Source organism: Palaemon carinicauda, chromosome 20, assembly GCF_036898095.1.
Source record: "Palaemon carinicauda isolate YSFRI2023 chromosome 20, ASM3689809v2, whole genome shotgun sequence".
In the NCBI taxonomy this organism is placed as follows: domain Eukaryota; kingdom Metazoa; phylum Arthropoda; class Malacostraca; order Decapoda; family Palaemonidae; genus Palaemon; species Palaemon carinicauda.
The window spans coordinates 114,791,934-114,804,433 of NC_090744.1; the positions used below are offsets into that span (position 1 = coordinate 114,791,934).

General features: G+C 37.2%; 1 protein-coding gene across 1 annotated transcript in view; it reads left to right on the forward strand.

Moving 5' to 3' along the window:
• Positions 1-12,500, forward strand: part of LOC137659625 (neprilysin-like) — a 42,920-nt gene that overhangs the window by 6,756 nt on the left and 23,664 nt on the right. Inside the window, exons 6-11 of the mRNA XM_068394470.1 lie at positions 720-803; positions 1,622-1,824; positions 2,945-3,145; positions 7,149-7,247; positions 9,384-9,525; positions 10,711-10,804. Coding sequence (XP_068250571.1) covers positions 720-803; positions 1,622-1,824; positions 2,945-3,145; positions 7,149-7,247; positions 9,384-9,525; positions 10,711-10,804 — 823 coding nt within the window. The remainder of the gene's footprint in view (positions 1-719; positions 804-1,621; positions 1,825-2,944; positions 3,146-7,148; positions 7,248-9,383; positions 9,526-10,710; positions 10,805-12,500) is intronic.

Below are 12,500 nucleotides of genomic sequence, written 5' to 3' on the forward strand. Positions count from 1 at the left end.
AGAAAGGGTCCCAATGTCCGTAAATACAACAATACGTGAATTAGAAAATTTCATGACCATTCTTATTGTCACACCATATTATCTAATAAGCAGTTTAACCCTTTGGCTGTTTAGAATCATTTTCCTTTGTTGTTGTTGTTGTTGTTGTTGGCACTGCAATTGTAGGGGATTTTTGAAATATCAAAATCCGAAGATGAATGTGACATTATTTAGAGAAAGGGTTTTCTTACTATATGATAAAAGGCTTATATATATATATATATATATATATATATATATATATATATATAGATATATATATATATATATATATATATATATATATATATGTATATATATATATATATATATATATTTATATATATATATAAATATATATATATATATATCTATCTATATATATATATATATATATATATATATATATATATATATATTTATATGTATATATATATATATATATTTATATGTATATATACTGTATATATATTTATATGTATATATACTGTATATATATTTATATATATATATATATATATATTTATATATATATTTATATATATATTTATATATATATTTATATATATATATATATACATATATATATATATATATATAAATATATATATATATATATATATATGTATATATATATATATATATATATATATATATATATATATATATATATATATAAAGCTCTCCTTCTCTACTGACAGGTATAATAGAAGAGACACCTACCGAAAACGAGTCAATACCAGTGACAGCAGCCCGTAAGGTGTACCAGGCCTGCGTTAATGACAGTAAGTATATGATGACAGTAATAATCTAAATTAAAGTAAGTACCTGATGACAGTAGTAAATTAAATGACAGTTATAAACTAAATAGCTGTAAGTTCTAAATATTGTAACAAAACAATATCATATCATTTACTACAGTAAGCAAAATTATATTTGTAATAACCTGATATCTATTTCATATGAAACTTGACTATTTGTTGACTTTGGTAGCTGGAAATCATAGGCATGGGATTGTGGTTAGGCCTACACTAAAAAAAATTCGTAATTTTAATCGGAAATTCCCCGTAAAAAGATACTGTTCTCAGCCGTATTTCAGTAAAATACAGGCGACCGTAAGTTTACCTAACTTTGATACTATCTTTTACGGGTTGTTGACCGTAATATCACTCCTTTACGTCAATATATCCATTTTTAAAAACAGTCAAAATCCTGGAATAAATGTTGCTAGACATTTACCGTTTTTTAATGCAAAATTTTAACAGTATCCTAGGCCAAAATCTAACAAAATTATACTTGCAATCAGCTCTTGGAACTATAGTCGATTTCTTTTATTGATGCAGATTTGCACCGACTCGCAACGGTGCCCTTTTAGCTCGGAAAAGTTTCCTAGTCGCTGATGGTTAGAATTATCTCTTCCAACCAATCAGCGATCAGGAAACTTTTCCGAGCTAAAAGGGCACCGCTGTGAGTCGGTGCAAATCTGCATCGCTAAAAGAAATGGACTATATTTAAGCTCGTGAGTTTAGGACCTCTAATAGCTCTAAATATAAGATTCAGAGTAATAAAAGACCCATTAATACTGACACGAATTCTTCAACAGCCCAGTGGAGTAAAGTGGGCCTGGGTCCCCTCCTGCATCTGCTGGACGAAGTGGGAGGTCTTCCGATGACAGAACCATCCTGGAAAGCGGAGAGTTTCCGCCTGGAAGACACGCTGGCCTGGATGCGACGAGCCGGAGGACAGAGCATCGTCACTCTTATGGTTTCACCGGAATTGACTAATAACTCGTATAACGTCATCAACGTAAGTGGAAGCGCATTCACTCTTTGTGTTAGATTAAGTTAGCAGTGTCGGTACGAGCTCTTCTAGGAGAAGGCCACTCCAAAATCAAAAGATTGTTCTCTAGCCTCTGTACCATGGTCTTCCATTGTCTTGGATTAGAGTTCTCTTGCTTGAGGGTACACTCGGTAGTAGCTCTTCTAGGAGAAGGCCACTCCAAAATCAAACCATCGTTCTCTAGTCTTGGGTAGTGCCATAGCCTCTGTACTATAGCCTTCCATTGTCTTGGATTAGAGTAGTGCCGTAGCCTCTGTACCGTGGCCTTCCACTGTCTTGGATTAGAGTTCTCTTGCTTGAGGGTACACTCTGTAGGAGATCTTCTAGGAGAAGATCACTCCTACCTAGAAGAGCTCGGTAGGAGCTCTTCTAGGAGAAGGCCACTCAGAATCGAACTATTATTCTTTAGTCTTGGGTAGTGTCATAGCCTCTGTACCATGGCCTTCCACTGTCTTGGATTAGAGTTCTCTTGCTTGAGGGTACACTCGGTAGTAGCTCTTCTAGAAGGCCACTCCAGAATCAAACCATTGTTCTCTAGTCTTGGGTAGTGTCGTAGCCTCTGTACCATGGCCTCCCACTGTCTTGGATTAGAGTTCTCTTGCTTGAGGGTACATTCGGTAGGAGATCTTCTAGGAGAAAGCCACTCCAGAATCAAACCATTGTTCTCTAGTCTTGGATAATGCCATATCCTCTGTACCATGGCCTTACTTTGTCTTGGTTTAGAGTTCTCTTGCTTGGGGGTATACTCGGGCATGCTGTTCTATCTTACTTCTCTTCCTCTTGTTTTATTACATTTTTTATAGTTTATATGTAACGGATCTAATTTAATGTTGTTACTGTTCTTGAAATATTTAATTTTGATTGTTTATTACTTCTCTTGTAATATATTCATTTCCTTGTTTCCTTTCCTCACTGAGATATTTTTCCTTGTTAGAGCCCTTGGGCTTATAGCATCTCGCTTTTCCAACTAGGGTCGTAGCCTAGCTTGTAATAATAATAATGATAATAATAATAGTACTAATGCCAAGCTTGCAATAATAATAATAATAATAATAATAATAATATACTGCTTTCTTCCTTCTCTTAGCTGATGCAAGGCCTTCTGCCCATCCCAATCGCAAGTCTGACCAATGCGACCGAATTGCAGAAAGCGAACCACATTTCATTCATTTTGAAAACCATAGAGGCGATGTTGGCTGCAAAGGGTCTGGAAAACGACGAGCGTGTCTTGCAACAGGCCCTCTTTGACACCGATGCGATGTGGAACTTCACAGTGGCATTAGCTAAGGTAAGAGCTTCATAAGTTGACACCGATGCGATGTGGAACTTCACAGTGGCATTAGCTAAGGTAAGAGCTTCATAAGTTGACACCGATGCGATGTGGAACTTCACAGTGGCATTAGCTAAGGTAAGAGCTTCATAAGTTGACACCGATGCGATGTGGAACTTCACAGTGACATTAGCTAAGGTAAGAGCTCCTTAAGTTGACACCGATGCGATGTGGAACTTCACAGTGGCATTAGCTAAGGTAAGAGCTTCATAAGTTGACACCGATGCGACGTGGAACTTCACAGTGGCATTAGCTAAGGTAAGAGCTTCATAAGTTGACACCGATGCGACGTGGAACTTCACAGTGGCACTAGCTAAGGTAAGAGCTTCATAAGTTGACACCGATGCGACGTGGAACTTCACAGTGGCATTTGCTAAGGTAAGAGCTTCATAAGTTGACACCGATGCGACGTGGAACTTCACAGTGGCATTAGCTAAGGTAAGAGCTTCATAAGTTGACACCGATGCGATGTGGAACTTCACAGTGGCATTAGCTAAGGTAAGAGCTTCATAAGTTGACACCGATGCGATGTGGAACTTCACAGTGGCATTAGCTAAGGTAAGAGCTTCATAAGTTGACACCGATGCGATGTGGAACTTCACAGTGGCATTAGCTAAGGTAAGAGCTCCTTATGTTTATACAAATTTGGACCCTATTATCGGAAAGGCTAAGGCTGTGGTGGTCTATTGCAAACGTCCCTCCTTGGTAATCTGCCAGGCTGGGGTTCGAGTCCCGCTCAAGCTCGATAGTTTCTTGTAGTGTCTGCAACCTCACCATCCTTGTGAGCTATGGATGTTGGGGGGAGCCTATAGGTCTACCTGCTGAGTTATCAGCAGCCATTGCCTGGTCTTCTTTGGTCCTAGCTTGGGTGGAGCATATGTATGGTTAATCTATAGAATATTGTCCTGCTAGCTAGGGCATTATCCTGCTAGCTAGGGCATTATCCTGCTAGCTAGGGCATTGTCCTGCTAGTTAGGGCATTATCCTGCTAGCTATAGCATTATCCTGCTAGCTAGGGCATTTTCCTGCTAGCTAGGGCATTATCCTGCTAGCTAGGGCATTATCTTGCTATCTAGGGCATTGTCTTGTTAGCTAGGGCATTGTCCTACTAGCTAGGGCATTGCCCTACTAGCTAGGGCAGTGTCCTGCTAGCTAGGCCATTGTCCTCTTAGCTAGGTCATTGCCCTGCTAGCTAGAGCATTTTCCTGCTAACTAGGGCATTATCCTGCTAGCTTGGGCATTTTCCTTCTAGCTAGGGCATTGTCCTGCTAGCTAGGGCATTGTCCTACTAGCTAGGGCATTATCCTGCTAACTAGGGCATTATCCTGCTAGCTTGGGCATTTTCCTTCTAGCTAGGGCATTGTCCTGCTAGCTATGGCATTGTCCTACTAGCTAGGGCATTTTCCTGCTAACTAGGGCATTATCCTGCTAGCTTGGGCATTTTCCTTCTAGCTAGGGCATTGTCCTGCTAGCTAGGGCATTGTCCTACTAGCTAGGGCATTTTCCTGCTAACTAGGGCATTATCCTGCTAGCTTGGGCATTTTCCTTCTAGCTAGGGCATTGTCCTGCTAGCTAGGGCATTGTCCTACTAGCTAGGGCATTTTCCTGCTAACTAGGGCATTATCCTGCTAGCTTGGGCATTTTCCTTCTAGCTAGGGCATTGTCCTGCTAGCTAGGGCATTGTCCTACTAGCAAGGGCATTTTCCTGCTAACTAGGGCATTATCCTGCTAGCTTGGGCATTTTCCTTCTAGCTAGGGCATTGTCCTGCTTGCTAGGGCATTGTCCTACTAGCTAGAGCATTTTCCTGCTAACTAGGGCATTATTCTGCTAGCTTGGGCATTTTCCTTCTAGCTAGGGCATTGTCCTGCTAGCTAGGGCATTGTCCTACTAGCTAGGGCATTATCCTGCTAACTAGGGCATTATCCTGCTAGCTTGGGCATTTTCCTTCTAGCTAGGGCATTGTCCTGCTAGCTAGGGCATTGTCCTACTAGCTAGGGCATTTTCCTGCTAACTAGGGCATTATCCTGCTAGCTTGGGCATTTTCCTTCTAGCTAGGGCATTGTCCTGCTAGCTAGGGCATTGTCCTACTAGCTAGGGCATTATCCTGCTAACTAGGGCATTATCCTGCTAGCTTGGGCATTTTCCTTCTAGCTAGGGCATTGTCCTGCTAGCTAGGGCATTGTCCTACTAGCTAGGGCATTTTCCTGCTAACTAGGGCATTATCCTGCTAGCTTGGGCATTTTCCTTCTAGCTAGGGCATTGTCCTGCTAGCTAGGGCATTGTCCTACTAGCTAGGGCATTTTCCTGCTAACTAGGGCATTATCCTGCTAGCTTGGGCATTTTCCATCTAGCTAGGGCATTGTCCTGCTAGCTAAGGCATTGTCATGCTAGCTAGAACATTATCCTGCTAGCTAGGGGATTGTCCTACTAGCTAGGGCATTGTCCTACTAGCTAGGGCATTGTCCTACTAGCTAGGGAATTTTCTTGCGAGCTAGGGCGTTATCCTACTAGCTAGGGCATTATCCTACTAGCTAGGGTATTTTCCTGTTAGTTAGGGCATTGTCCTGCTAGCTAGGGCATTGTCCTGCTAGCTGGGGCATTGTCCTACTAGCTAGGGCATTGTCCTACTAGCTAGGGAATTTTCCTGCTAGCTAGGGCATTATCTTGCTTGCTAGGGCATTATCCTGTTAGTTAGGACATTGTCCTACTAACTAGGGCATTATCCTGCTAGCTAGGGAATTGTCCTACTAGCTAGGGCATTGTCCTGCTAGCTAGGGCATTATCCTGCTAGCTAGGGCATTATCCTACTAGCTAGGGAATTGCCCTGCTAGCTAAGGCATTGTCACTGTCCCTTGCCTCTGCCATTAATGAGTGGCCTTTATACTTTAAAGAACACTGCAGAATTTATATCTAAAATTGTTCAATATAAGAACTCTAGGTCAGAAATAGTTTGGTTTACTCCTGAACTGGTTAGTGTAACATTTTTTAATGCGTAGTAATGCCAATTTTATCAGCTTTATTTATGATCTAGATATAATGGAAGTGGCTATGGTAATGTGTCAATGAAACAATATTCAACAGATTTTGTAGATTTGAGAACAAATCCCTTAGAAGAATATTGGGAGTTAAAGGACAGGACAGAATTAGAAATAAAACTATAAGAGAGATTACTCGAGTGACATATGTGGATAAGATCATGGTGAGGGGTAGATGGAGATGGTTTAGACATGCTCTTCGCACTCCCAATGAGAGATTAGTTCACCAAACTTTCAGCTGGGCTCCACAATGCACTAGAAGAGTTGAAAGACCCAGGCCTACATGGCTGAAGACTGTGATGCGTGAAGTAGGAGATGGTGAATGGAGAAGTATTGATTTAAAGGCTCAGGCGAAATCTATTATTATTATTATTATTATTAAGCTACAACCCTAGTTGGAAAAGCAGGATGCTATAAGCCCAGGGGCCCCAATAGGGAAAATAGCCCAGTGAGGAAAGGAAACAAGGAAAAAAACATTTTAAGAACAGTAACATTTTTATAGATATTTCCTATATAAACTATGAAAACTTTAACAAAACAAGAGGAAGAGAAACCAGAGAGAATAGTGTGCCCAAGTGTACCCTCAATCAAGAGAACTCTAACCCAAGACAGGCGTCAATAGGCGTAGGAGGAGATGATGATGATGAATGTGTGTATGACAGGAAATATTTCCTATTGAAGGAAGTGATATGAAATCCTTCCTGTTACCGGAGGAACGCGTATATGTGAATGTACCACAATCAAATAAATAGCCCAATGAGGAAAGGAAACAAGAGATTAAACTAAGACATCTTTGGCCTTTGTATCTTTCAGCCACCTAATAGGTTGAATATTGTAGTATATTTATTATTATTATTATTATTATTATTATTATTATTATTATTATTATTATTATTATTATTATTGTTGTTATTATTACTTACAGATAAGTGAAGAAACGAAGGAGGATCCGTGGACAAACTATAACCCTATGAGTGTAAAACAGCTGAGCAAATTGACAAATCACCCAAATTCCACAGTCAAGGTGGGTCCATTATTATTATTATTATTATTATTATTATTATTATTATTATTAGCTAAGCTACAGCCCTAGTTGGAAAAGCAGGATGCTATAAAAACAAGGGCTCCAATAGAGAAAATAGCCCAGTGAGGAAAGGAAATAAAGAAATAAAGGTGGTTCTATTCCATAGATTATTATTATTATTATTATTATTATTATTATTATTATTATTATTATTATTATTATTATTATCTAAGGTACAACCTGAGTTGGAAAAGTTGGATGCTATAAGCCCAAGGGCTGCAAGATTATTATTATTATTATTATTATTATTATTAGCTGAGTTACAGCCCTATTTGGAAAAGCAGGATGCTATAAAAACAAGGGCTCCAATAGAGAAAATAGCCCAGTGAGGAAAGGAAATAGAAAAATAAATGTGGTTCTTTTCCATAGATTATTATTATTATTATTATTATTAGCAGCTAAGGTTCAACCCTAGTTGGAAAAGCAGGATGTTATAAACACAAGGGCTCCAACAGAGAAAATAGCACAGTGAGGAAAGAAAATAAAGAAATAAAGATGGTTCTTTTCCATAGATTATTATTATTATTATTATTATTATTATTATTATTATTATTATTAGCTAAGGTACAATCCTAGTTGGAAAAACTGGATGCTATAAGCTCAAGATTATTATTATTATTATTATTATTATTATTATTATTATTAGCTAAGCTACAACCCTAGTTGGAAAAGCCGGATGCTATAAGCCCAAGGGCTGCTAGATTATTATTATTATTATTATTATTATTATTATTATTATTATTATTATTATTATTATTAGCTAAGCTACAACCCTAGTTGGAAAAGCTGGATGCTATAAACACAAGGGCTCCAATAGAGAAAATAGCCCAGAGAGGAAAGGAAATAAAGAAATAAAGGTGGTTCTTTTCCATAGATAATTATTATTATTATTATTATTGTTGTTGTTATTATTATTATTATTAGCTAAGCTACAACCTTAGTTGGAAAAGATGGATGTTATAAGCCAAAGGGCTGCAAGATTATTATTATTATTATTATTATTATTACCTCCTCCAACGAAGTTGAAAGGAGGTTACTTTTTACCCCCTCTTTGTGTGTGCGTGTTTGTTTGTGAACAACTTTCTGGCCACAATTTTAATCGTAGAGTAATGAAACTTGCAGGGATTAACTCTTATGTAAAAAGCTGGAAATGATTTAATTTTGGAAGTTCAAGATCAAAGGTCTAAGGTTACGGTCAAGCGCAGACCTCTGCCGTGAATGCTTATTTCTTGACCTTTTGCTCGACCTTTAATTTGACCTTTGACCTGAGCATGTATTAATTGGCGTGGATTTTCATAAGCTCAAATATTAACCAAGTTTGAAGTCTCTGTGACAACGATGTCCGAACTTATGGCTGATTACGTGAATGGGACATTTTGCTTGTCCGTGACCTTGACATTTGACATTGACCTTCCAAAATTTAATCATTTCCAGCTTTTTACATAACAGCTAACTCATGCAAGTTTCATTACTCTACGATTAAAATTGTGGCCAGGAAGCTGTTCACAAATAAACACACAAACAGGAGGTAAAACTTAAATTATTTCCAGCTTTTTACATAACAGCTAATCCCTACAAGTTTCATTACTATACGATTAAAATTGTGGCCAGGAAGCTGTTCACAAATAAACACACACATAAACAAACACACTCACAAACAAACACACTCACAAACAAACACACAAACAGGAAGTAAAACTTAAATTATTTCCAGCTTTTTACATAACAGTTAACCCCTGCAAGTTTCATTACTCTACGATTGAAATTGTGGCCACCATTAAAATTGCGGCTAGGAACCTGTTTACAAACAAACACACACACATACACAAAAAAAAACACACAAACACACAAACAGGAGGTAAAACTTAAATTATTTCCAGCTTTTTACATGACAGTTAACCCCTGCAAGTTTCATTACTCTACGATTAAAATTGCGGCCAGGAAGCTGTTTTCAAACAAACACACACACACAAACAAGAGGTAAAACATAACCTCCTTCCAACTTCGTTAGCGGAGGTAATCACACAAAATGTTTGTTTATCCTTTGAGTTTACATATTCACGGTCTTCCAACCAGATCGACTGGCTGCTCTATTTCAAGCATTTGTTCAACGGAACCAACATCACTATTGGCGGTGACGACACCGTCATTGTTCACGATCCTTGGTACTTCGGGAACCTGACGTCACTCCTGAACAAGACGACAACAAGAACAATTGGTAAGTTCATCTATACAGCAGGGGAACCCTACTCTCTAAAGGACCTCCACTGTCGTTTTATCTTGTTCGTTTAGACAATATTTCATATCACATATTGCTCATTTACTGTTAAATCGTATGTCTTCAGTTTCCTCTTGAAAGCTTTAATATCTTCAATCATTCGGATGTCTCGTGGGAGCTTGTTATATAGTCTTTGGCCGCCTATTTAAATGCTCTAGAGCCTACAGTAGACATATATCTAGGTTCCAATAGTTTGAAATCATATGTAACTATCCTCGTGTCAACACGATATTTTGCCTCGTCTGCTTTCCTGTTTAAATATTCTCTCCAGTCATTCAATACTGCACTGTTAGAAAAAAACCGTAATTTTAATCGGAAATTCTCCGTGAAAATATGCTGTTCTCAACCGCATTTCAGTATAATACAAGAGACCGTACTTTTACCTTACTTTGTTATTATATTTTACGGTTTGGTGACCGTAATATCACTCCTTTACGTCAATATATCCGTTTTTAAATAGGCAAATGCGTGACAACTTTTATTCCAGGATTTATACCGTTTTTCTCTTTTTTTTTCAAGGCAAAGTTTTAACAGTGTGGAATACTTAGGATGCTCTACCTTGTAATTTTCATTGTAGAAGGATAATAAACACTGAAAATGACATTTCGGCTGATTTGAGGCTGAACATAGTAAGAGAATATCTTTGCCTCTCAGAAGTGAAACTTCCTTCAACAAGAGGCCGGAAAACCCAAAGGAAGTTGTTTGTGAACAAACTAACCTCTTTAGACTAACGATGGCAATTATTCTTCTTCTTCTTTGTCTGCATCTTTTCCCACTTTTATGTGGGGTCGATGTTTCTGGCCAGCGTTCTCCATCTACTTCTGTCCCACACTTCATCACCGGTTAATCCCTTTGATCGAAGGTCATCCTTGATACAGTCCATCCACCTTCGCTTTGGTCTCCCTCTCCTTCTCCTTCCCTATACCTCCATTTCCAACTCTCTCCTCCAAATATACTGTTCATCTCTTCTCATGACATGACCATACCACCTCAGTCTACTTTTCTTGGATCTTATCTGATAGTTCTCCAACTCCTGTGGTACCCCTAGTTATTATTATTATTATTATTATTATTATTATTATTATTATTATTACGTTATTAACGTGTTGGTCTTTTGTCATACAGCTAATTTCCTGCTGTACCAAATGGTTTACTCAGTGGCTGATGAAACGTCTGCAAGTCTACGGGATGTCTACAGAAGTTATGAAGACCCTATGTGGTGAGTTCTTTATATTTTTTTTCGTTACTTTAAGCGTTAATACATCTGAAACTTGCAATTAAAAAAAGAAAATGGAAATTAAAGAGATATATTGGTGTTGATTATTAGCCAGAATTTGTGTAAATTTTTGCCACATTGAAGTCACCTCTGCAGAAAAAAAATTGAATTAAATCGATTTATTGGTGTTGATTATTAGCCAAAATTTGTCTAAATTTTTGCCAAATTGAAGTCACCTGTGCAGAAAAATTAGAATAGATATATTGGTGATGATTATTAGCCAAAATTTTTCTAAATTTTTGCCAAATTGAAGTCACCTCTGCAGAAAAATTTAAATTGAATGGATATATTGGTATTCATTATTACCCAAAATTTCTCTAAATTTTTTGCCCAATTGAAGTCACCTCTGCATAAAAAAAAATTAAATTGAATCGATATATTGGTATTGATTATTAGCCAAAATTTGTCTAAATTTTTGTCAATTTGAAGTCACCTCTGCAGAAAAAATTAAATTGAATAGATATATTGGTGTCGATTATTAGCCAAAATATGTCTATTTTTTTAGCCAAATTGAAGTCACCTCTGTAAGGGCTTATTATTATCTATTAGCTAAGCTTCAACCCTAGTTGGAAAAGCAAGATGCTATAAACCCAAGGGCTCCAATAGGGAAAATAGCCCAGTGAGGAAAGGAAATAAGGAAACAGGTAGAATTGTGCACTGTCTAACCCAAGATAATGGAAGACCATGGTACAGAGGATATGGAACTATCCAAGATTATTATTATTATTATTATTATTATTATTATTATTATTATTATTATTATTATTATTATCACTTGCTAAGCTACAACCCTAGTTTGAAAAGCAGGATGCTATAAACCCAGGGGCTCCAACAGGGAAAGTAGCTCAGTGAGGAAAGGAAACAAGGAAAATTAGAATATTATAAGAACATTAGCAACATTAAGATAAATATTTCCTTATAAACTATAAAAACTTTAACAAAACAAGAGGAAGAGAAAAAAGATGGAATAGTGTACCCGAGTGTGCCCTCAAGCAAGAGAACTCGAACCCAAGACAGTTGAAGGCCATGGTACAGAGGCTATGGAACTACCCAAGACTAGAGAACAATGGTTGGATCTTTTAGTGTACTAGAATAGCTGCTTACCATAATTTGAGTCTCTTCTACCCTTACTAAGTGAAAAATAACCACTGAACAATTACAGTACAGTAGTTAACCCCTTGAGTGAAGAAGAATTTTCCAGTTATCATAATGTTGTCAGGTGTATGAGGAAAGAGGAGAATGTGGAAAAAATAAGCCAGACTATTCGGTGAATGTGTAGGCAAAGGAAAAATTATCCATAACTTGAGTGGGATCCATTGGGCTTCAACAGAGAAAATAGCCCAGTGAGGAAAGGAATTAAAGAAATAAACGATAAATGAAGTAATGAATAAAGAAATATAAATATCAGAATCAGTAATAACATTAAAATAGATCTGTCATTGATAAACTATAAAGAAAGACTTAAAGAACAGTACAAAAACACACCTAAAAAGAGAGGGATCCAATGTGCTCCAACAGAGAAAATAGCCCAGTGAGGAAAGGAATTAAAGAAATAAATAAACCATATAAGAAGTAATGAATTAAGAAATAATTATATCTTAGAATCAATAATACATAGATGTCATAATATAAACTATGA